The following is a 24,257-nucleotide window of genomic DNA, read 5'->3' as shown; positions in this document are numbered from 1 at the left end:
GAGTACTGAGGTACCCAAATAAATCAAGTCTCACAAGAAAACTCAAACTAGATGTAGAAACTAAAATCTAATAGAAATCCTGGGTTACCCTTTTATGTAATTGTTGTATATTATGCAACCATGCTTGAATAATAACTGTCATTTCCAAGCAAAATAGAAAATAGTTTCTGCCTTCAGGGTGCACGATGTTTTAGAGACTAGACGAGTGCAAACAAAGTCATGTGCAATGTCATTTCTGTGAATGCGATGTTAAAAATGTACATATTGTAAGTAAGGCATGATTCACTGGGCAACGCATGAAAAAGCTGGATTTTAAAACTTGAACCCTGGGCTGCTTATTCAGATCTCTGCCTATCACATACCATTTCTCTCTTTTGCTGCTTAGATTTTTCTATTAAAAGAAAAAAAGGAAAACCTACGTAGAAAATCAAAATGGAAAGCTTTAGGAGAAAATAGCTGAAAACACTTTATCTTTATATTCATGTCTGAATCAGAGAACAAGCAAGCACTTTAAAATGCATCGCCTTCATTTAAGTAGTTAAGACTAAAAGCAGCAATATGGATGAGCTCCAAGACACCTAAACTCTTGGAAATTTAGGGACACATGAAAGCTTCTTTGTCAGATAAATAGAAGATTCAAAGAACATTGTAATTGATGGCAACACCCATAGACCAGCTGGGCTAAGTACAGGGCTCATGCATTTCCTCTGGATTTAAGGCTCGTTGGGATGTTAAGACATGCTTAGCTTCTTCTGAGTTCCTGGACTGAAAGTGGCCAAGGGAACTAACAGAAAGAACAAAGGCAGGAGCATGTTCACATGGATCCTGCTTTCAGTGTTGGGACTAACTTCACTACTTATTCTATTTTCACTGGTTTCTACTTTCCCTCTCCTAATTTGAGCAGTGTCACAGGAGCACATCACTACAATGTTTCTTTCTCTTTCACAAATTCTAATAGTAAAATTCTTATTAGAATTTGATTTCGATTACTAAAATAAAAATATTCATTATTGAGCCCTACTTTGTGTCCAGTTCTATGCTCAGCATCAGACAGAAAATAGGTGGATAGATAGATAGATAGATAGATAGATAGATAGATAGATAGACAAATGAGACATCATTTATCACCTCCAGTAGGAGTCAGTGAAGATAACATTTTGAGGTGGAAGAGAGGGAGACTAGATAGTTATACTTATAGCCTTATTTTTTTTCTATGTGAAAAAAAAAGGGGAAAGGGAGCAATGGAAAAGTAAAACCTGGAAGAGAGCAAGCAAGTTTTGAACGTGCTGCTATGCAGAATGATAAGGGAAACAAAAGTGAGTTAAAAAACAAACAAACAACATATTAGTAAAGTCCTATGATTCTTGGAGTAAACGGTTATCTCATCTTTGTTATTGTCATCATCATCATCAATATCGTCATCATCATCATCATTATCGTCATCATCATCATCATTGTCATCATCTCCAGAACAAATTATACTTGAACAACATAACCTTTACATAATTGAGAAAAGTATTCCTTTGTAAAACTGATAATCATTTATGCTAGTTTCATGCTTCTTGCGGCATGTTATAGGGTAATTTAATTTATTACATTCTTCTTATTTGTGCTTATTTAGGTTGAGCCAATGATACAGAGAGGCCACGAGAGTCTAGTCCATCACATCCTGCTCTATCAGTGCAGCAGCAATTTTAACGACAGCGTTCTGGACTATGGCCATGAGTGCTACCACCCTAACATGCCAGATGCGTTCCTCACCTGCGAGACCGTTATTTTTGCCTGGGCCATTGGTGGAGAGGTGGGGCAAATGATTACTAAGATGTAGCACAATTAACTGATCAAGTTTTTTCCTTATAATTCTAATACTTATAAGTAAAGGGTCTGTCTATACATTACTTTTGATATGAGGGTGGCTTATTTTTCTTTCCACAGGAAGTAATTCTTTCCATAAACCATTTTATTTCATCAACTATAGATTAATGAAGTTCCAGAATATTGAAATATCTTTGAGCGTGGTCAGTTTCTGAGTGGTGTAGAGCTCTCAGGGTCTTTCATAGGACACTGTTTCATGAAATGTTCCTTATTTAGGGCTTTTCCTATCCACCTCATGTTGGATTATCCCTGGGCACTCCGTTGGATCCTCATTATGTACTCCTGGAAGTCCATTATGACAATCCGACTTATGAGGAAGGTGAGTTTATTCTTCATATATTCTACCTATGAATTTTGAAAAGTTTTGTAACTTCTGTCTTAGAGTTGAAATAAAATAGCATCCAGTGTTAGAAAGAATTAACCTATACATTTATAATTCAAATCAGAATATTTTTAGAGCAAAAGAGGGTACTATTAATAATTACACTGGGACAAGCATCAGTAACAAGGCAAATGGACCTTGAGGTCGCTAATCTTAGAAAAAACATTTGCAGACCATTTATTGCAGACTCTTTTCCTTTGTGATGTAAATTAGTCCCAAATACATGGTGCTTTGAAACATTTTTTTCTTACTACACATGAAAACTACTATTCATCACACTAGAAAATATTAAGTATTTTGTAGTGTGACAGGCTAAGCATAAATACACTCAAAAATATTTATGTAGTCACACTGTATAATATGATATTAAAACAAAGAGTGGTATTTACATTTGATTTCTGAATTTACTTATGTAATATTCAAAACCAAAAATTGAAAGATTCAATATGAAGTTATCAACAGAAGCAATTCAGTTACTATTTTACATTGATTTGTGCAATCATTCAGCAAATACTGAACACCAACTATGTGATGTTTGTGAAAAACAGACACATTATAGTTTAATGTGAAAGAGAAACAAATAAATACACCAATTAACATAAAATTATATACAAGCTAATTGATCCAAGAATCATTTTGTCAGTCATGGGTAGGTAAGTCACTTCTGCAGAAAAGAGTTAATTAATTTCAAAAAGTTAATGGAACAAATTTAAGAAGTTTTAGATTCATACTTTGTCTCCGAAGTATGTCACAGCAAAGAATGATTCTTATTCATCTCCATCCCACAATGCCTATTGTAGTGCTTTTCAGATAATAGATTCATAACAATTGTTGATTGAATAACTGTTGAATACTTAAAAGAATGATGACAAACTGCATGTCATTTTGCTTCCAGTCCCAAGAACAATGCCTGGTCCAAAACAGACATTTAATGTTGAACTGGTTTAAAGAAAGGAAGCAGTAGTAGAAATAGAAGCTGTGAAGAGAAAGAAATTACTCTTCTTCTCTCTTCAGATTCAGTTTCCTTCTGAAACATACTTGAAATCTGTCAACACCGAACTTTCAGTGCCCCTGCTCCCACACCAGCTCCTCCTTTCCTCACCATAGTCATTGAAGGAAAAGCTGCATTCACTGTCTCCATGTCTTCACCACCTAGTCAATCCGAGTCCTTAAAATCTGATTTCTGCCCCCACCGTGCATCTGAAACATCCCTCTCACAGCTTCTATCAAATCAGCTTTGCTGTCCTTCATCTCTACCTACTTCTCTGCAATCTTTTATGTTAATGATCACCATTATATTAATCTCTCTAAACGTGCACTATCTGTGCTACTACTGTTCCTTCCGTCCACTTTACCCTTCTGTCCAGGGCTCTTTGTCCAATTCTCTTCTGTTCCTTGTATTCCTATTGCTCCTTGGGCAATCTCGCTCACTCTCAGAGTCAGTTCCAACACTCAGATCTAACACCAATAACACGCCATTGGTCGCAATTATTTTTGAAGTGTGATCATATATTTTCAACTTTCCCCTGAATACCTCTGCCTGGATATGCCACTAAGACCTTAAATTCAGTAATATTAATAATAATCATAAAGAGCTGATAGTTATCGAGCACTTAAAAAAAAAGAATGATAACAAACTATAAAGAAATTTAATCATTTGTAGTTTTCTACACCCGCAGATGGGGTGTAGTTTTCTAGACCAAGGGGTTTTCACTTCTATGTAACTGTTACTGAATTTCACCTCAAAACAATATAAAATAAAGCTTTTGTTGAGTTCTATATTCTAATGAATGACTTTAGGATTTTCATTCTGTCTTCATGTTAGATATTTGTGGAATATATCAGCTAGACAACACAAACATTTCTTCCATGGTATGCTAAGAGAGTCGAAAATGGTTGCCGACAATACAATGACTTGTCTTTTAATTCTCATTTGTGAAGCTGAATGTCGTCTCCCATTATCATTGCTTGTATTCCTTTCCCTTGTGACATTTTAGGGAAAGTTAATGAACTCAATTCAACTGAAGGTAGGGATTTTTTTTTTTTTTTAAAGAATGCAAGCTCACTTTTAATTACATTCTATTATTCCAGGCTTAATAGATAATTCTGGACTGAGGTTCTATCATACAACGGATATAAGGAAATTTGATGCAGGGGTGATCGAGGCTGGCCTCTGGGTAAGCCTCTTCCACACCATCCCCCCAGGCATGCCCGACTTCCGTTCCGAGGGTCACTGCACTCTGGAGTGCCTGGAAGAGGTATGCTGTGTCTCAGTCTATGCTGCTATTTACAGATTAATGAATGCTGTTAGAAAGCCGTGTTAGGAAAACGCCATGCTTTTTTATTATTTTTTTGTTGTCATGCTGTAAAGACCTTTGGTTATGTTTTTAAATCTTGAAGGCTGCAGGAATAGAATTCTGAAGACCAGAAGAATTTCTAGCATGTTTTCCTTCCTAGTCCTCTCTCTTTTGTTTCATATTGGACACTTTGTTTTATCTTTTACAATTTCCACCTTCGTTTGTGTAGTTTTCCTTTCTCAACTTTACCTTTCATCTCTATTTGTTTTCTTTCTTATTATTCATTTTTTATTTTTTTTCCTCTCATTTATAGTTTCCTTTTTTTCTTTAACCAAAGAGCAATTTGGATAAGAGAAAACCATATATGAGTATTTAACAATGCCTGCTTCCATCTATAGTTCACATTATGGCCAGCTGGTGAAGTGGAAACATTATGTTCTTCTGAGTTATTTAGATCATGATTCAAATTGCTGCGACATCATTTACCAGTAGGACCACGGCCAATTCATTTAATTCCACTCTCCCATTTTTTTTAATCTGGAAAAGGGGAAATAATTTCTCTTTTTAAGAGTTTCAATTTGCAGGTTACTAATAGGCTAGAATCTTTTGCCAGGAGCTTTAACTGCCTCTTTACCTCCTAAAAGGAGAGAGGAAAAATAAGATAACATTTAGGAATGATCCTCAGTCATCATTAGTTCCCTTTCTTTTCTCTAGCAAATGTTGCTTCAAAGATAACATGCTAGGAATAAGTCGTGAAAAATCCAAACTCAGAATGTTTGATGGCTCAAGCATTGACTTAGATCGCTTTAGTTTTTCTTCTCAGTTGTCTCTCTCAGTCTCTTTTAAGAAGAACTGTCTGAACATGCACTTGTTTGGGCTAATCGAGTCTTCTGCTTTGTCCCCCCGTAGGCTCTGGAAGCTGAAAAGCCAAGTGGAATTCATGTGTTTGCTGTTCTTCTTCACACTCACCTGGCTGGCAGAGGCATCAGGCTGCGTCATTTTCGCAAAGGAGAGGAAATGAAATTACTTGCTTATGATGACAATTTTGACTTCAATTTCCAGGAGTTTCAGTATCTAAAGGAAGAACAAGCAATCTTACCAGTATGCATGTTTTGTTGTTTTTTCACCAAATATTATAAAAGTTGTGAGACATATATCTGCTGAGAATTAGCAAGGTTTTGAGTGGTGAAATGAATTGCTCATCGTATTCTTCTTCCTATTCCTAAAGCCACCCACCATGGATATTGCACAACCCAGATGGAATGTGTTTGATCTGTTTTCCAAAATTGAAACTCATTTTTCTTTTATTCCCAGGGGCACTTCAAATTGTCGAAGAAAATAAAGAAAAAAAAATCGGGTTTTGAGCATTAACATTACTCTTTTCTCACTTGACTCCTCAGTTAACAAATTTTTGTCTGCAGTTATGGTAATAGTAAATCAGAGGTTTTCTTATGCTACAGGATATTTTTTAGAAGTTTCATTTCAGTAAAAACGAATGTAAGGATAATTCTTTCATTTGAGAAAGGTATTCGGACATAGCTAATAATACTGTGGTGTGTAATCCACTTATAGAAATACTTAGGGTCATGGTGGAAGGATTCAGAAGAGAACTTCATGCCTTACAATAATGAAGGCTTTTTTTAAATGACATTTCATTTTGTCAATTTTTTTATCCCTTGGCCATCGGGATCGATAATCATATAATTTCCTACCCTTGCTTCGTTCTTAAAAGTCCAATTCTTATACTATTTGTGAAATGAAAGTAACAGCAATATCTTTTCTACATACAGAAATTCCTTGATATACCCTGAGAGTAGAAAGATGAAATTTGAGAAACATTGATCTTGTTGAGATTCTATACGCCCCCTTTTATTGTGCTGTCTTGTCTTGGGACTTTCCTACTAGGTTTATTGTATTGTCTCAGAGCTTCCCAAATGGTATGCTGCAAGTAGGGTATAAGAGTATCGAAATACTGACCTCCAGGCTTTCTGAGTAGCAGGGTAGGGAGGGCAAATCTGAGAGCTAGCACCCAGAGCTAGCTGTATCTGGTCCACGAACAGCCTATCTACTTACTTGAGTGGGGAGCCATAAAAATATTATTTTCTACGTGCGCCAAATTGTCCAATAGTTTAGAAAGCACTAGAACAATAGATTACTATTCATTTGCCTCACAATTCTGTTGTAGGGAAATAAAGACATTACTAAAAACTTTTCAAGAAAATAATGTAAATGCTGAGATAATCACAATAATTAGTATCTATGGCTAACATTTATGAAGTGTTTAATTTCTACTAAGGATTAAATGTGTGTTTTGTCCCTTAATCCCCTCACGACAGCTGCAAAAATAAGTGCTATTTTTATCATTGTTTTTCAGATGAACAAACTGTGCCCAGATGATTCATTTCCTTACCTAAGGTCATGCAACTAGAACATGGTGGAGTCTGGCCTGAAGACAGTCTTACTTTGTTTGCTTGTTTATCATACTAGCAATTCTAGAATTTAGTAGGTCAAGGTCTTCTCCTGAATCAGATTACTTAATGCATTCCTGTATATAGCAATTAAACTGTTGGCCTACAAATGTATTAGACAAATAAAACAGTATAAAACTCCAATCTGAAAGCTCATACTTTTATGTTTTAGGGAGATAATCTAATTACTGAGTGCCGCTACAACACAAAAGATAGAGCCCGAATGACTTGGGTAAGAAAATTTTTATTATTCTTAAAATTCATTTCTGGAGAGGGAGGAATAAACTTTGATTTTTGAAAAGAGTAAAAAACATTCCCACTGGGAAGCAAAATTCCTGAATGTCTTGAACATGAAACATCGTAATAGTAAAATCAGAGCTGTTGTGGCATTTTATCAGATTAACTAATGGTAATATTTGCATTGTAATTAATTGACTTATGTAAAGCTATCCTTAGTCTTATAGTTTTTCTTTATCAAATGTTATTCATAAAAGACCTGTGGTTACTAATGACAATCTACACCACTCTGGACTTAGATGAATCAGACTTCAAAAGGAAGAATGAGTTGCGTGAGCTTAGGGCTTCTGACCCAAAGGGAAATCTCATCCCAGCATGTTTACTGGGGAGTTCTGCCCCGTAAAGCATTCCAGAAGGGGATCATTCATGCCTTACTTATCTCTTCCAGGGAACACATGTCCCACCAACTTATTCTATGAAGTTAGCATATTCTCTATACTAAAACTCGATAATGGCAATGTGAGAGAGGTCAACAATATGTACCTGATAGAAATACCTTTGTCAAAGTATTGACAAACCATATCCCTAAATTATATAAAAATGTAGTTTTAGGATCAATTTGGTTTAGCTCAGAAATGTCAAACTGGTTTAAATTAGAAAATATATTAATGTCATTCTTCAATCAAGAGATTGAAGGAAAAAGATGTATGATCGCCTCAGCTAGGGCAGAAAAAACATTCATAAAATTTAAGTCAGGCATAGGGGAAAAAAACATTTAGCAAATCAAGAATAGGAGAGAATTGTCTTAACCAGATAAAAATTTGGCTATGAAAAATCTATAGCAAATATCAAACTAAATGAAGTACTAGAAGTATGCCTTTAAAATCAGGAAGAAAACAAGCATATTTGTTATAACTGTTTTTATTCAGTATTGTAGAAAAGAAAAAAATTAAATATAAGTATCAGAAAGGAAGAAACAAGCAAAGGACATTATTCACTAATATAATTTTCTACATAAAAATTTCAAAATTGATAATATCTAAAATTAATTATATTTTAGTATGTAAGAAACTATCTCAAGAAAAAACAATTTAAAACTCTAAATTCTATAGAAATAAAATTAACATTATATGTGTTTGATCTCTATGGTAAAAAATTGTAAATCTTTATTGCAAGATATTAAAGAACACCTAAAGACATTAAGAGATACTGTGTTCATGAATAGAAAGGCTCAGTAAAATAAAAATAATTCTTCTATTTAAATTGTTTTATAAATTTGGTATAATTCCAGTAAAATTCAGAGAGATTTTATATTTTGGGATTCAGGTATCCTAATTAAGACATCTTCACTTAGCCATAGCTACAAAGATTTTCTCCTATATTTTTATTTTTCTAAAAATTTTACAGTTTTAGCTTTTATGCAGACCGAGTTTATTCTAAAATCTACATAGAAGAGCAAAATGCTGATAATAGGCAGGACACTACTAAAAAGAATAAGATGAGAAACAAACTACTGGAGATGAAAGCTTATTTTAAAACTATGGTGATTTGTAGTATGTTTTGCGTCCAGAGTTAGAACAGTGGAACAGAGTAGGGATCCTGGAAACAGACCTAAAAATCCCCTATGTGGAAACTTGGTTTGGAATAGACACGGCATTCAGATAAGTGAAAAAGGATGGATCTTTCATTAAAGAATACACACGCAATTAGGTATCCAAATGACAACAATAAAATTATATCTTTATCTTGCACAATACACAGAAAATCAATTCCAGGTAGATTAAATATTTAAATATGAAGAGCAAAATTTTAAAACCTTTAGGAGAAAAATATCTGAATATATCTTTATGACTTTGTGGTAAGTAAGAACTCAGTGAAGCATAAAAAGCACAAACTATGAATTAATAGATTGATGAATTCGACTATATTAAAGCTTTGGTTACAGAAAATGCATTTAAGTAAGTGAAAAGAAATTTTAAACTGAAAAAAAATATTTGCAATACATAGATTAATACATTATTATCCAGCATTTATTAAAAGATTTCATAAATCAGTAACATAAGACAAACATACAGTAGAAAAAAGAACAAAAGATAAAAACATTTCATAGAAATAAAAGCACAAACAGCTAATAAACATATGAAAGGATCCTTAATTTCATTTGAAACCAGGATCATGCAAATGTAAAGCAGAATTAGATATTTTATAGCCACCAGTTTGGCAATATTTAAAACTGTAATTCTATTGTAGTGAAACTGGACTCATTATACGCTGCTGAATGTAAATTTGTAAAACCAGTTTGGGATAAAACATGACATTCTCTAGTGAAGTTGGAGGTTGATATATGCTCTACCCATTTACATTCCTATGTAGATTTAACCTTGAAGTTACTTTTGCAGTAAGTGTTCTAAGAGAGAAGTATATAAAATATTAATAGTAACATGAACACAGGAGCAAAAAACTGGGAAGAGCTCAGTTATTTACCAAAGGAAAACAAATAAATATATTATGTCTATATAATAAATGAATAATATGTAGTTATGAAAATTAATGAACTAAAGTCATTCATATATTAACATGAATGTATCCGAAGAACATAATGTTGATTGAAAAGAGCAAGTTTGCAGCAGACTTATGTATTTATGATATTATCCATCTGAAGTTCAAGAACACACAAAATTAAATAGTATATTGTTTAGGGCTACATACATCAAAAAACTAAACATAAAGTGTGATGAAAGCAATAGAATGATAAACAAAGTATTAAGATAATCATCTTTGCTTAGAATAGAGAAGAGGATTAAAGATGAGCACACAGGGTAGTCAAGACACTGGTGTTGGCTTTATTTTTCTCATGCCTTATACATAATTTTGTTTCCATGAAATATTTTACTAAATATTTTAGTGTATATTGTGGTGCTCTGCCTGAATACTCTCCCTTTTCAGGACCAACACAGCTAAACTCTACCCACTGAAAATATCAGATGATAAGAGCTAACTGTTGTGTCCCTCACTGGGCATTGTCCTTGGTGTCAGAGAATGCCTCACTTAAAGTAACACTCCCTTCAGTGGGGCAGCCAGCAGCTAATGACTGGTCGATATGGGGTTACAAAGGCCCAGCTCCCTTCCTACAATTTGGTAAAACTCTAGATAGCCACCTCAGCTCACGGATAGATTAAATCTGATATTTACTTAGGCATCACTTACGGCCTCATTTGTAGACCAGCTTCTTTCTCCCTTTGCCCATTCCTGCCTTGCTCATCAAGTGTAAACATATGTTTTTGCAATTTGTAAAGTCATTGCATATTAGCCACTACATTCATTTATAGCCACGAACAATACTACTAAGCTTTTCACCTTCATTTTTGACACAGAATTCTTGGTTAATTTCTTTTTCCCTGCAGCACTTGAGTATGTAATTCCAGTATCTTTTTGTTTGATCATTTATGATGAAATGTCAGCTGTCAATTGTATTGTTCTCCCATATTGATTTGTCATTTTTCTCTTGCTGCTTTCAAGATTTTCTTTTTGTCTTTGGCTCTCAGCAATATGACTATGATGTGTCTAGGTATGGCTTTTTTCATGTTTATCTTTAGCACTGTTGAGCTTCTGGAGTCTGTAAGTTAATGTTTTTCAGTAAATTTGAGAAAACGTCAGCCCTTATTTTCTTTTTTCTATCCTTTTCTCTCTTTTTTCTCATTTTGGAACTCCAATTACATGTATATTAGAACATTTACTATTGTCCCACAGATCTCTGAGGAATTTTCACTTTCTTTAGTCTTTTTGTTTCTTTCTCTCTCTCTCTCTGTTCCTTGGATTGGAAAATTTCTATTGCTCTATCTTTAAGTTCACTGATTCTTTTCCCTTCCATCTCAAATATGATGTTGAGCTCATCTTGTGAATTTTTTTATTAACTTATGATATTTTTCAAAGCTAGAATTCGTTTGGTTCCTTTTATGTTTTTCCTCCTTTGATGTCATTCCCTAATAGTTTACTCATTTTTAATGTATTTACCTTTAATTACTTGAACATTTCTGTAACCTTTTAAAGATATATGCTTTTAAGTTTTTGCTAAATCCAACATCTGTATCCTCTCATAATTAGTTTTTATGAACTTTTTTTTTCCTGAGTATAGATCATAGTTTCCTGTTTTGAAACTTTTCATGTTTAATAAGTTTTGGTTAAAAACTGGACATTGTAGATAATATATTGTAGCAACTCTAAATTTTCTTCTTCTGATCTTTGATACTTTTTTTTAGTAGATAATTCAAATGTGAAATCTATCTCTCCTGTGGTATGCAGCTACTGGTGTTTATACACATGACAATAAGATTATAGAAAATTCAGTATAACCAGGCAAAGATTCATCAGACTGACTGATGGGTATCATATTAACCAAACATCCCCATAATCCTCTGAAATGTTCACTGTGGTGAGAAACATATATCATATAAACAGAATTTTAAGGAGATTATTAGGTTATTTAAGAAAGGCAACTTTTAAAGAGATGAAAATAATTCCATTCATTTTTAAATGTGACACTACCTTTTAAAAAAACTAAATTGTCACTTAGATTATTATTTTTCAGTTTTAAGATTTATCACGTTTTAATATTGGAAAGAACTGTATGACATTGGTGGCTTGTATGCTGTAAGTGTCAGAGTTAGTGGAATATGTATATTTTCTAAGTTAAATATCTCTATTTTCAGGGAGGACTAAGCACCAGGAATGAAATGTGTCTCTCATACCTGCTTTATTACCCAAGAATCAATCTTACTCGATGTGCGAGTATTCCAGACATTATGGAACAACTTCAGTTCATTGGTGTTAAGGAGATCTACAGGCCAGTCACGTAAGTAATAAATCAATTTCATGACAGGAGTAATATATCTCAGGGAAGGATCGGCATTATTTTCATATTGGATTTATCACCATGCTATAGATTCCTTTATCTGCTGTTCTATTTGATTATTTTCAACTGGGGAGACCAGGTGAGCTTCTGGGTTGCTTTGTCCAGAGTCGCTAAGACTGCCTCAAGGTTCACTGATTTTCTAGGAGGACCTAAAGGGTTCAGCATATACTTATAATCCTGGCTAATATTAATTACCATGAAAGAATATAAAGAAAAATGAAGAAAACAAAAAGGCACATGGGACAAAACAAAGTCTATAGGAAACCAGGTACAAGCTTCCAAGAGACTCCTCCCAGTGAAGTCACACAGAATGTGCTTAATTCCACCAGCTTCAAATTTTGACAACGTGTATGAAGTGTTCTGAACTGGAGAAGCTCATTAGAGAAACTCAGTGTCCAGAGTTATTATTGGGGGCTGGTCACATAGGTGCCCTCTGCTTAGCAAGTACCAAAATTTCTAGACTTCCAGGAAGAAAGCAGGTGTTTGACATAAACTTCATGGTTTGTACAAACAGTCTATGCACAATCATTTAGAGATAGTTTTAAATTAGTATTAGAAATTGATCAATATTTAAGTTCCCTGATGACAGCCAAAGGTCAGCCATCCACGCAGGCATTTCTAAAGGGGGCAGTCTTACCTCTGCTATATTAACTTTTTCTATACAACTGCATTTCATAAGAACTACTTAAGATAAAATAATAAACAAGATAAATATTATTCTTGCCCTCTTAAAATTATATTCTAGAATGAGAGAGAACTAATAAACAAATGATAAAAATATAAAATTTTAGATATTAGTAGATATTATGAAAAAAATTAAGACAGTGAAGGACATGTGTAGTTGTCAACAGGACGGGGAATACCTCTCTGGGTAGGTCTCTTAGTCTGGGTTGCTTGAACCTAAATACCATAGACAGGGTGGCTTATAAACATCAGAAATTTATTTCTCACAGTTCAAGAGGCTGGGAATTCAAAGATAAAATTGCTGACAGATCAGCATCTAGCGAAGCTCCGCTTCCTCATGGACGATCATCTTCTCACAGTAACCTCACGTGGCAGAAGAGGCAAGGGAGCTTTCTCAAGCTGCTTTTATAAGGATACTAAATCTCATTCAGGAGGGCAGAGACTCCCAAAGGCCCCATCTCCTAATAACGTAATCTTGGGCATTAGGATTTCAACATATGAATTTTGGGAGGACAGAAATATTCAATCCATGACAGGAGGTGATGTTTGAACAGAGACCTAAGTGATGAGAAGTAAGCCGTGCAAAGCTATCCCAGTATACTTTATGCAGAGAGGAGTCAGGGTAATGACCCTATTGTGGGTATGAAGCTGGCATGTTCAAAGAGCAGTAAGAAGGTGAATTTGGCTGGAGCAGAGTGAAATATGGTAGAGAATGAGTGAGGAGGTCTGACAGCAAGTGGGACCAGATTATGAAGGACTTTATAGGCAACGTAGGGACTTTGGATAAAAAAAAAAGTTGATTTGGCTACTGTGTTGAGAAAGGACTCCAGGAGGGCAAGACTGGAAAGAATAATATCAACCAGGAGACTATTAATATTGTCCGGGTGTGAGGTGAGGGCGCCTTGGAGCAAGGTGGTGGCAGTAGAGTTAATGAGAAATGGTAACATTCAGGTTACCTTTTGAAAGTAGCACTCACTGGCCTTGTTGATTCATTGCATCTCAGGGAGATGGTCAGAGAAGGACAAGAGTGAAGGAAACGTGATGATGTGTGAATAGTGTAATAGTATAGGGAAGACTGAAGGAGAAATTGAAAATTCTGTTTTGGATATATTAAGGTTGATATAGAAAAAAGGATTTAATCTATTCTTAATAACCCCACAGAGAAGAATAAGGGTGCCTGGGAAAAACTTTGGAGCGTATTTTGTTTTAGTATAAAGAAGAAATTTCTAATCATTAGGACTTTTCAAAATGAAAGAGACTGATGTAATTAGGAAAAAGATACACATAGATTTTTAAGACGGTATAGATATATATATATATCTGCCTTTTAATCTGAATACATAATTATAAATACAATATTAATAAATATCAAAACAGCACATAAAATGTCATCATAAAAACAGTAAGATTTCATTTTTAAAATAGTGATATTTTATTTTATAACATATTGATATTTTATTTTACAATATTGCTATTATATAGTTTCTTACTAACATTTAAATTGCCTTTTATTCCTTGAGCATATTTTTTACACATCAACTAGAGATTTTTCCTAATCAGGGGTTAATTTGAGAGAATGCTGAAAACAAATACATATTCAAAGCTGTGTGTTTACAAGACGATGATTCAAAATACATTCTATGGTCCAATTGTTTTCTTTTGTATTCATCTTGAGTGAAATCTCTGAAATTGCTCCGCTCCCTTGTCCCAATGAGCTTTGTCAGTGTCCCATGCCTTTGATCTCTCCCAGGAAATACTGAAGTTGGGTTATCATTACTTAGAAGGACAGAATTGCTTCACAGAACAAAGCCAGTTTTGAGATGGCATTGCCTACATAAAACCATTTAACTACATTGTTAAATATATTTATTCTTCAAAAATATGAGTGAAAAAGAGCCTCTGTTATCAAATAGATGTTTGGACTTTAAATCAAACTTTCAAGTCTAGTTCATTGTCAAAGTGACATAAACATTATTGAAGGCCAAACCAACAAGGCCCTGGCTAAAAGATCACAAAGAGAGAAGTGGTTTGGGTACTTTTTCTGTTTTGCTTGAAAGAAAATTGCTAATTTGGTTTCCAGATACAATACCAAAAAATAATATCATATAATTTATAACCCCAAATTGTCTATCTGTGCTTTTAATACAGTAATTAGTTAGGTGCCTTGCTTCATTTTAAACATTCTGTAGCAATCCTAGGATTAGAGGATGACTTAGTAGACAAATAGAGACAAATACATCCTGTCTCAGGATTTGTCTGTGCTGGAGGATGCAATTTTTCTCTACCTCCTACAGATCTGGCAAGGCTTAAGAAAAAACAAAAAGCCACAAAGATTAGATAAAAGACTAGATAATGAGTTTAGATCAATTCTGTATTCTCTGCTGCACCATACATCAACCTTCCCTATGCATTTACAGAGAGGTTTATGTGATGGAAAGTTCCTATGTTATTTGTTCTATTTCTAAAATCAAGAGAGGTGTTCCTATTTTTCTTTACAGGAAAAATCACTTTGTGTTTATAATGTGTAAAAGTCACATATACTTATTATAAGGAATTTAGGTAATGCATAAAAAAGTTTTAAGAAGAAGATTAAAGCAGTCATCTCAAATACTGTTAAAATAAGTTATACTAACATAAATTGATTATTATTATAACCATCCTTCTATGTAGGTATTGATATAAAGATGAATAGATTATTGTTATAAAAATTATAACTTGTACACTATTTTAAACAAAACATTTAATTTTTTAATATTTATCACAAGAAAAAGAAACTAAAACTGAACAGGTGTTGAATTTCAAATCAATGGTGCTGTTGTTTTTAACCATAACTGTTTTATAAAGGGGCTGAAAATGTTGAGAAAATAGATCATGAAAGACATTAAAATGTTGCACTCACTTTTTTAAAACTACGTGTTTCAAGTTTAGATCATAAAAAATGTGGACATTCATACTCTCGCATTGTCTCCCACCTCCCTTTTCTATATCTCCAAATATTTATTACTTATATTATACTTTAGTATTGTCAAGTATTTTTAATTTTCACATTTAATTCTGAAACTTAATTCTCACAATTTTAATGCAACTTTTATTTTTAAATAGACTCAGTGATAATCTCTAATCTGTATATGAATTCTGCATTTCTGAGTTTATAATTTGATTCATCATCCTTAAATTCCAGGTGCTTTATGCCCTGAGTTCTTTTACATTTGAGAATTTCTGCATTTATATTTGGACAGCATTTGACTGGATATAATATTTTAAGGTCATTTTTATTCCCCTTTGGAGATCTCTTTGGATGAGTGGAGCATTCGTTCTTTACCTGTAGAATGCATAAGTTAAATTGAACATATTTCAGTGTTTAGCATCTGAATCAAAATTTCCCAAAATGCAGTGTTTCAGTACATATATTAAGTACCTAGATTGCTTCTTTTTTTTTCATTTCAGAGAAATTTCTTATATCTAAAATTTTTTTTTTCTAACCTATTTAGAATTTGTAAAAAGAATTTTATCATATTTTTTCAGATGTGCTCATCTGGTTCTTGCTTTTTCTAATTTATTTGGTGCTAAAGTCATTTTGTCTTAAATTTATCTCTTTTAGTTTGCTATCTCCCTTTTCATTTCACTGTGTTATTTTATCATCTTGTATTTGAATTCTTGTTTAATTGAATTCGTGTTCTTATCAAATAAACTTATAACATGAAACACTTGTGGGACTTCTCTCCAGTATAATTGGTTTATATTTTCTTCTAGTCATTTTTTTTTTCTGTTTCTTTACATGGAATGTGATATAATTTCTTTTTCTCTCTAGGTTCGCATGGTTGTTATGTCATTTCTTGCTTCTGCTGAGTCAGTTTTGTCTCAAACTCCTCTTTGATAAAAATAGACAAATTCTTGAGTTCCTTCTAAGCAAATCTGAGAGTAGCTTTTCCACACCACTAAGGTTTGGATGACATATGTTATGTATATACTTTTTATATTTTGATAGTAAAGGGTTGAGGGTGTAGAAATGGGATGATATACTACAATGCATGATTTATTCCTTCCTCAGATTTTATTAAAATTTTTTGCAAAGAAGTTTTCTAACTGGTAAGGGCTGAATCGCTTCCCATGCAGGAATGTCCCAGCTCTTATATCATGCTGTCAAATCAGTCGTGGCTCTCCAGGCTTCACTTCTTATCAGGGAGACTCAATTTTGCTGAGTACTTCTCAACATGCATTGATTTAGAGTGTCAAGAGGACTCGGAATTGTACCTTGTTAAGTCAGTTTTCCTGGCTTTTTTTATTGTATATATTTTTTTACTGTATAATTTTTATTTACTGTATAATTTATATACAGTAAAATGCAACTATTTTAAGTATATCATTAGAATGCTTTCTCATGTGTGTGCACCTATTTAACTGTATCACAAATGAGATGTAGAGGATTTCTATTACCCCCAAAAGTTCTCTTAGGCCTGTCTGGAGAAAATCCCACCTTCTACAGAAAGCCCCAGGAAACTGTGAATCTGCTTTATGGCATTGTATTAGTTTGATCTTTTCTAGATTTTATATAAATGATATCATAGAGTATGTTCCTGGCTTCTTTGACTTAGAAGGTTTCTGAGATTCATCTATGCTGGTGCTTGTGTCAGCAGTCCATTCATTTTTACTGCTGAGTAGTGTTCCCCTGTATGGATATACCCAAGTTCATTTATGAGTTCAGTTAAAAGACATTTGCGTTGTTTCTAGTTTCTGTCTATTAGGAAGAAAGATGCTATGAGCATTATTGTTTTGGTCTTATATGGACATATGTTTTCAATTTTCTGGGTTAATACCTAGCAATGGAATCACTGAATTGTATACTAAGTTTATGTTTATTTTATGACTCTCAAAATTTCCCCCAAATGTGTATCTTTTTACTCACCAGTAATATATAAGAGCTCCTATTGTTTAACATTCTCAATGTTTTGTATTTTCAGTATTTTCAATCTTGTCTATTTCAGTATGTATGTAGTGATATCTTATTGTGGTTTTATTTTCCATTTCCCTCATGACTATTAATGTTGAGCCTCTTATTGGTCATTTATATATGTTCCTTTTTAATTGTTCAAATTTTTGTCCATTGTTTAGTTGGATTGTTTTATTATTGACTTGTAACAGGTTTTTGTATTTTTAACGAGTTCTTTATACTATGGCTATAAGTCCTTTGTCAGATATATTTTTACAAATAGTTTCTCCCAGTGTGTGGCTTGATTTTCATTTTTTAAGCTTTGTTTTTTGAAGTCCATGTTATCATTTTTGGTTTGTTTTGTGCTTTTGATGTCCTGTGTAAGACATCTTTGCTTATCCAGGTTTGTGAGGATTTTGTTTGTTTGGGTGGTTTTTTTTCCCTAAGAAGTTTATAGTTTTAGGTTTTACATTTTGGTTGATGATCCATTTTGAATACATTTTTGTGTGTAGCTTGAAGTAAATGCTGAGGTTCATTGTTTTTCATATGGATATCAAGTTGTTTAAGAACCATTTGATGGAAAAACCTACCCTTTCTTATTGAATTACCTGAAATGTTTGTTGAAAAATCATTTAACCATTCAGTGACTATATCTGTACTCTGAATTCTTTGTCATTGCTGTACATGTATAGCCTTACTGTAATACCACACTCAGTTATTATAGTTTTATAATATCTTGAAATAAGGGTATGTAGGTCTCCAAACATTGCCATTGTTTCTTTTCCCAAAATTATTTTGGATAGTCTAAGTTTATTCCATTTTCATATATATTTTTAAATCAACTTGTCAATTAAACTTACAAAGGAAAATTACTCATCAATATTAAATCATAATATTAATGTGATTTATTTTTATCAACTACAGTGTTATATAAATAATACCCTTTTATTTATATATGTATCTGGGTAGACATTTGCACACTGCCCAGATGTACAGAAATGTAACTGTTTTAGTATCTAGAACATTCCTAATATTCTTAACTCCCAGTCTCAATGATAGCAGAACTTCAGGGTTACTTGTTTTTGGTTTAAAGCTTGGTCTTTTAAGGAAAAATATTCAGGATAAATATTTACTTTTTCAGGATTTCTCCTCTTTCTGTTTTTTCTTTCTCTTTTCCCCAGGGGTAATCAGGAAGTGTGGTGTAGGACAGGCTGGAAAGGTTAGAGGTGAGGATGTGATATTATAGAATAGGGCCTGAACAAAGTTAATAGCATGAGACAATGATGCTATCTCAGAAAGATTGGTGACAACATCCCCAGGTTACTCAGTCATGCAGTCTCTACCATAGGAACTCTTGGGTTTGCCCTTTTCTACATCCTTTCCATGTATTTATATTAAGTTAACAAATGTGTTTATATCTCTTATGTCACTTTATTCTGTGAAAACTCAAAAACTATTAGTTTCCTGATATATTCTAGCAGCAAAGTTTTTAAAGATTTTTATCTATATACGATAATACAGTATTCATTCTTATCAGCAAGGCTGCAGAACGTTCAGTGTAGGTAGGCCACCTCAGCGCATTAGTGGTGCAGGACGGCAAATTTCCCCAAGTGATGGGGAGACCAAGACCTGTAACGAGAGAAGAAGAGGGTCCTTTGGCTGAGAGTGAAGAAAGAATTCAACGCACACGCCAAAGTTAGAGTCAAAAGGAAAGTTTATTAGGAAAGGGGTAACACTCCACAGACAGTGTGATCTCCTCTCAGAGGCAGAGAGTGAGAGGGACCAAGAGAGGCTTGAAAAGATAGTGAGTAGAGAGGAGCTGAGTGTTCGGGAATTCAGTTTATATATCATTCTTTAGTTCCCGTGAGTTATTGTTTAAAAGACTTTGTTAACCCCTTTCCTTTGATATGGACATACAGTGAGGAAGGGGAAGGCTATGAAGCATGAAGAGGTAAGAATATGTAGAGTGGAAGGCCTGCTGGCAGTTCCCAGCCTTTAATCCATAGGTTCCCCCATGGTTTTAGCTATAAGGAATGACTCTTTGTTCTTGTTTCCCCTTCACAGGTGTGGGGAATGTGTTGTTAGTAATCCAGCAGAAGTCTTCCTTTGTTCTGCAGGTGTCCTCCTGGCCTGGCTGCAGGGCTGATCAGCATATTGTGGTCTCTGAATGTGACTTAATTAACATTTTAATTCTCTTGCCTCCTCCCTGTATTATTAGTAGAAATTCCAGTGCCACCTTGTGGTGTGTCAGGTGGTTACAGGCCGATGATTTTCCCCTAGTGTTTCCCTAGTTATGAAGTTGATTTTCTTTTTTTCCAGGATAGGCACTTTACTTTTTTGAAAAGTAAATTTCAATTTTAATATTTGACTTAAAATTATTTATACTAAATAAAACCTAGATGTAGCTTTTAGTGTATTTAAAAGGACATTATATGTAAACATAATAGGCCCCTTTCAAGTCAAGTTTTTATTTTGTACTAATTCTGGATTATATCTTTACAAGTCTTCACAGCATGTTTAATTTTACAGTGCTATAGATTTTGGATCATTGATAGATGTGCTTAATGTAGTGCGATGCTGATTGCTCTTTCTTTATGGCATTTAACTTTAAATTTTCTATACAAAATAATGCATTTAAAACGCAACAAGGACACATTGACTTTAATTAATGGAAAAGGAAGTTAAGAATGAAGAATAGAAAAACCCTTTTCTATATGCTTTATTCATAGTATCACTTACTAGAGTATGGAGGAAATAATTGTAACTTCAAGATTAAAAATTTATCTTCGAAATTCTAAAAAATTAATAAAGAATGTTTAATTTACTTAAAAAGATATATTCAGTATGCCTGAGTAGGTTATGTGTGTGAGAGAGAATAATGACAAATAGATGAAGCAATTGTGAAGATCTAATATTAAAATGTAGATTTCTCAACTGAAGGTTAATTGGCTGGTATTTACTGGAAGTCACTGGAACATCTTGGGGTGCATGGGGGCCTGATACCTACTAATTACCCTAGATAATCTCCTGGAAGGTCCATGGATTAGTTCATGTAAATTTTTGTTATGTGTCAACTCTTACACTTTTCCCTTTTTTGGGAATCAATAATATAAACTTACATTTAATGAAGAGTATCTTTTCATTCAAGTAGGTCTTATCATTTTTCTGTAATTCCTTTCTTTCTGGAACATTTAACACTCTTTTTTTATTTTTAGAGCAAGAAGTAAAAGCAGAGCATATGGTCTAGAGAGTATTTTTTTCTCAGTGAAATTTTAACAACATTGATTCAAATTCAAATCTTTATCTCCACTTAGGTAAGCCAAAACAAGGCAGCCACTAGGGGTCAGGCTTTTTAACTGTGTGGAACTGAAATTTTTATGTTGCAGTACCTTTTAAGAATGTACGCATTTCTTTATTACACCATTAGCATAGCAGTCTTCAGAATGATTACTCATCAGTTATATTAACTAGAGCTTAATAATTATAATAATAATAATAGTAATAATAATAATAAAAGTGAGGAATTGTGAGGCTCTGGGAAAGCTTTCTGAGCCAAAATTATTTGTTTAAAAATAATATCCATCTGCTACTAAAAAAGGAATTTCATTTTAAAAGAAGACTCTTTATTTGGTATGCATTTCTTCTAGTAACCGCTGATGAGTTCATCAGTGCATTGCATTAGGTTATCTATGTTTGTAAAAATGAACAAGTATGAGATTTATTTTAGAATGTTGAAAAGTAATGGAAGCATGTAATGCTTTTATTTCAAATATGACTAATTATGTATGTGTGTGTGTGTATGTGTGTGTTTAATTTTAAATTTAGGACCTGGCCTTTCATTATCAAAAGTCCCAAGCAATATAAAAACCTTTCCTTTATGGACGCAATGAATAAGTTTAAATGGACTAAAAAGGAAGGTCTCTCCTTCAATAAGCTTGTCCTTAGCCTGCCGGTGAACGTGAGATGCTCCAAGACAGACAACGCAGAGTGGTCGGTAAGCCCTACTTTGTTTTAATCTTCGGGGAAATCAGATGTCACATTTTACCTGAATCTACAATGGGTAAAATCTAAGGAATAGACAAATATCCATAAATCCAGTGATCCAGCTGATAATTTACTTGGGTTGACCGAAAACTCCTGATTCCGCTCCCTTTGAAGAGAGAAATTTATTCTAAAACTTAAGTTGTGACGAAGCAGGAATAAGATGAAATGGGAGTTTCTAAAAGCATTGGAGCCTGTTTTGTTTGTCTTCTTTCTCAAAGGCATGTCTGGCCCTCTTCTCCACTTCTCTTGGAATCCCTAAGGTTCTGACTCTCCCTAAAGTTTGACAACTTCAGCAAACAACCGCCCCACCCCACTTTAATCTGAGCATGCTTGGCTGTAGTCCTGCTCCTAAATCGTACACTCACTGGCATTGTCTGCTCTTTCATTTTCAGATTCAAGGGATGACGGCATTACCTCCTGATATAGAAAGAACATATAAAGCGGAGCCATTAGTGTGCGCCTCTCCTTCCTTTTCTGTGCATAGAAATTTCTCTCTCACGCTGCTCATGTGTTTCATGGTACTCGGCAGCATACTGAGCCATTTACACTTGTGGTCATAATTCTGTTGTCCTTGGTGGTGATGTTTTCCATGATCTGAACCTGTCATTTGATGTGCAGGTTAAAGACACTTTGGGCATAAGAGTGAGCGTAAAGACCTTGGAGACTTTCTTTTCATATACTCTCTTCCTTTCCACTCTCCCAGTCTACCTGAAAGATGTCAGTTAGGTTCCCTTCTTTTTCTCAGAAATGTCTGATAAAATGTATCAATTACCAATAAAGAAAAACTGGCTTGACTTAATATAACTTTTATAAAAATTCAAAGTCAAGTGGAAGTAAAAGAATTATTTCTTTCTGTATTACATTTATTTAAACCCTCATTATTTCTATTTTTTTTTTTGTTTTATTTGGTTTCTATATTCCTTTTAAAAACTGGTTTTATCTTAAAACTGTAAAAGGAAGTACTTCCCATTCAGGTTTTCTTTCTTTATATTGTTCTTTGAATGTGACTGCCCAAGTGTAACAGTGGTCTCTCCGTTCTTTCAATGTTATCCAGTCTTGTACTTTTCTGTAAGTTATCCATGGGCCCCTTACCTCAATGCATTTTGATGATGCCCATTCTAATCTCTTCATTTCTCAGAATCTACTGGTACTCCCAAACTATCCCTAACCCATCTCAAAGTACTTTTTAATTTTTCCCTGCTCAGCACTTGCCAAGTGAATTTTTTCTTGAGCTCTGTCGCTATCTCAAAAGAGGCTATGGAAAGCATAGAAATGGTGCGTAACCGATTGTAGGCTGAGGAGAAAATATATCTGGCCAGAAACCCTGTACTGTGAGGGGTCCTTATTAGATTCCAGGTCAAAGGTCAGACAGTGTGTGCCAGCCGAGGAGGGTGTGAGGTCCATGCAGTACTTTGCTGACTGGGTGGGTGTCACAAGTGCTGCATACTGGCTCAATTTGAGTCACAGTTGCTACTGTAGATTTATTTTTATATTAGTTAATAAACTAACTTTCCATAATAAAATTGTCACCATTTGAAAATCTTGTCACTCTTTTGGTTCTCTTTGTATAGTTCAGCTAAATCTTGTTTTGTGTCCTTTCTTCATTTCTTAAGTTTTGATTATATTAATAAACTAAATAAAATTAAATTTTATGTGGTATCTTGTACATTCCTTGAAAAAAGCCAGTAATTCCATGCTGATATTTCCAGTCAAATCAATTAAGCATGTTGCATTTTCTATTCCATTTTTGAGCGCCTTTTCCCAAATAATATTTTCAACACAAATTACATCACCTTTTAAATAAATATTATATTTTGGAGTGTTTCTTTTTTGATTCTAAGAATTTTGTCCATATAATGAAATGTCTGTAATATTTATGAGGCACATTTTATAGCTAACTTTACTTCTTTTTATTTCATAAGTGCTATATCAGATTCTATGATTTTTCCATCCAAATGTTTGTATTTATAATATGATAATCCCAAACATTCCCTATTTGAAATTTCATGTTTATTTTTACTTCAGAATATCTGAATTTGAGATATCAAAGTCAAATGATTTCCTTTGGAAATTATGTAATATTCAGTAGAATAAAGCTAACATTCTTCTTCTCCTAAGAATTCTCACAAATATATGTAATTTTGAGAAATCGGCTCTATTTGAAGTTAGGATAGGTTACCTATTGAAAATTTGATAAGGTTCTGATTATAGGCTAAGTTAGTTTGCTCTTAACATTAAGTGGACCTTCCTGAACAGGCCAGGCTTTTTATTGCTGCCCTGGATCAGGTCATATTACCTGTTTCCTAGGCTATTAGGAAGGAGTACCTGAGACCTGAAGGAGAACAGATTCTACATGTGCAGTTATCCCTGGTTTGATCCTTAATACAGGGAGGGCGAGAGAAACATATGTGATGAAACCAATATACAT

General features: G+C 33.8%; 1 protein-coding gene across 1 annotated transcript in view; it reads left to right on the top strand.

Moving 5' to 3' along the window:
• Positions 1–23,481, top strand: part of MOXD1 (monooxygenase DBH like 1) — a 78,866-nt gene extending 55,385 nt beyond the window's left edge. Inside the window, exons 5-12 of the mRNA XM_039849937.1 lie at positions 1,622–1,801; positions 2,092–2,194; positions 4,349–4,515; positions 5,464–5,655; positions 7,195–7,254; positions 11,969–12,111; positions 21,611–21,779; positions 22,222–23,481. Of these exons, the coding sequence (XP_039705871.1) occupies positions 1,622–1,801; positions 2,092–2,194; positions 4,349–4,515; positions 5,464–5,655; positions 7,195–7,254; positions 11,969–12,111; positions 21,611–21,779; positions 22,222–22,389 (1,182 nt within the window). The 3' untranslated portion in view covers positions 22,390–23,481. The remainder of the gene's footprint in view (positions 1–1,621; positions 1,802–2,091; positions 2,195–4,348; positions 4,516–5,463; positions 5,656–7,194; positions 7,255–11,968; positions 12,112–21,610; positions 21,780–22,221) is intronic.
• Positions 23,482–24,257: the final 776 nt, after the last annotated feature.

This window comes from Pteropus medius, unplaced genomic scaffold (assembly GCF_902729225.1).
Source record: "Pteropus medius unplaced genomic scaffold, Ma_sr-lr_union100, whole genome shotgun sequence".
NCBI classification, from domain to species: Eukaryota; Metazoa; Chordata; class Mammalia; order Chiroptera; family Pteropodidae; genus Pteropus; species Pteropus medius.
Note: the sequence above shows the minus strand (reverse complement) of the source record. Positions and strands in the feature narration are given on the sequence as shown.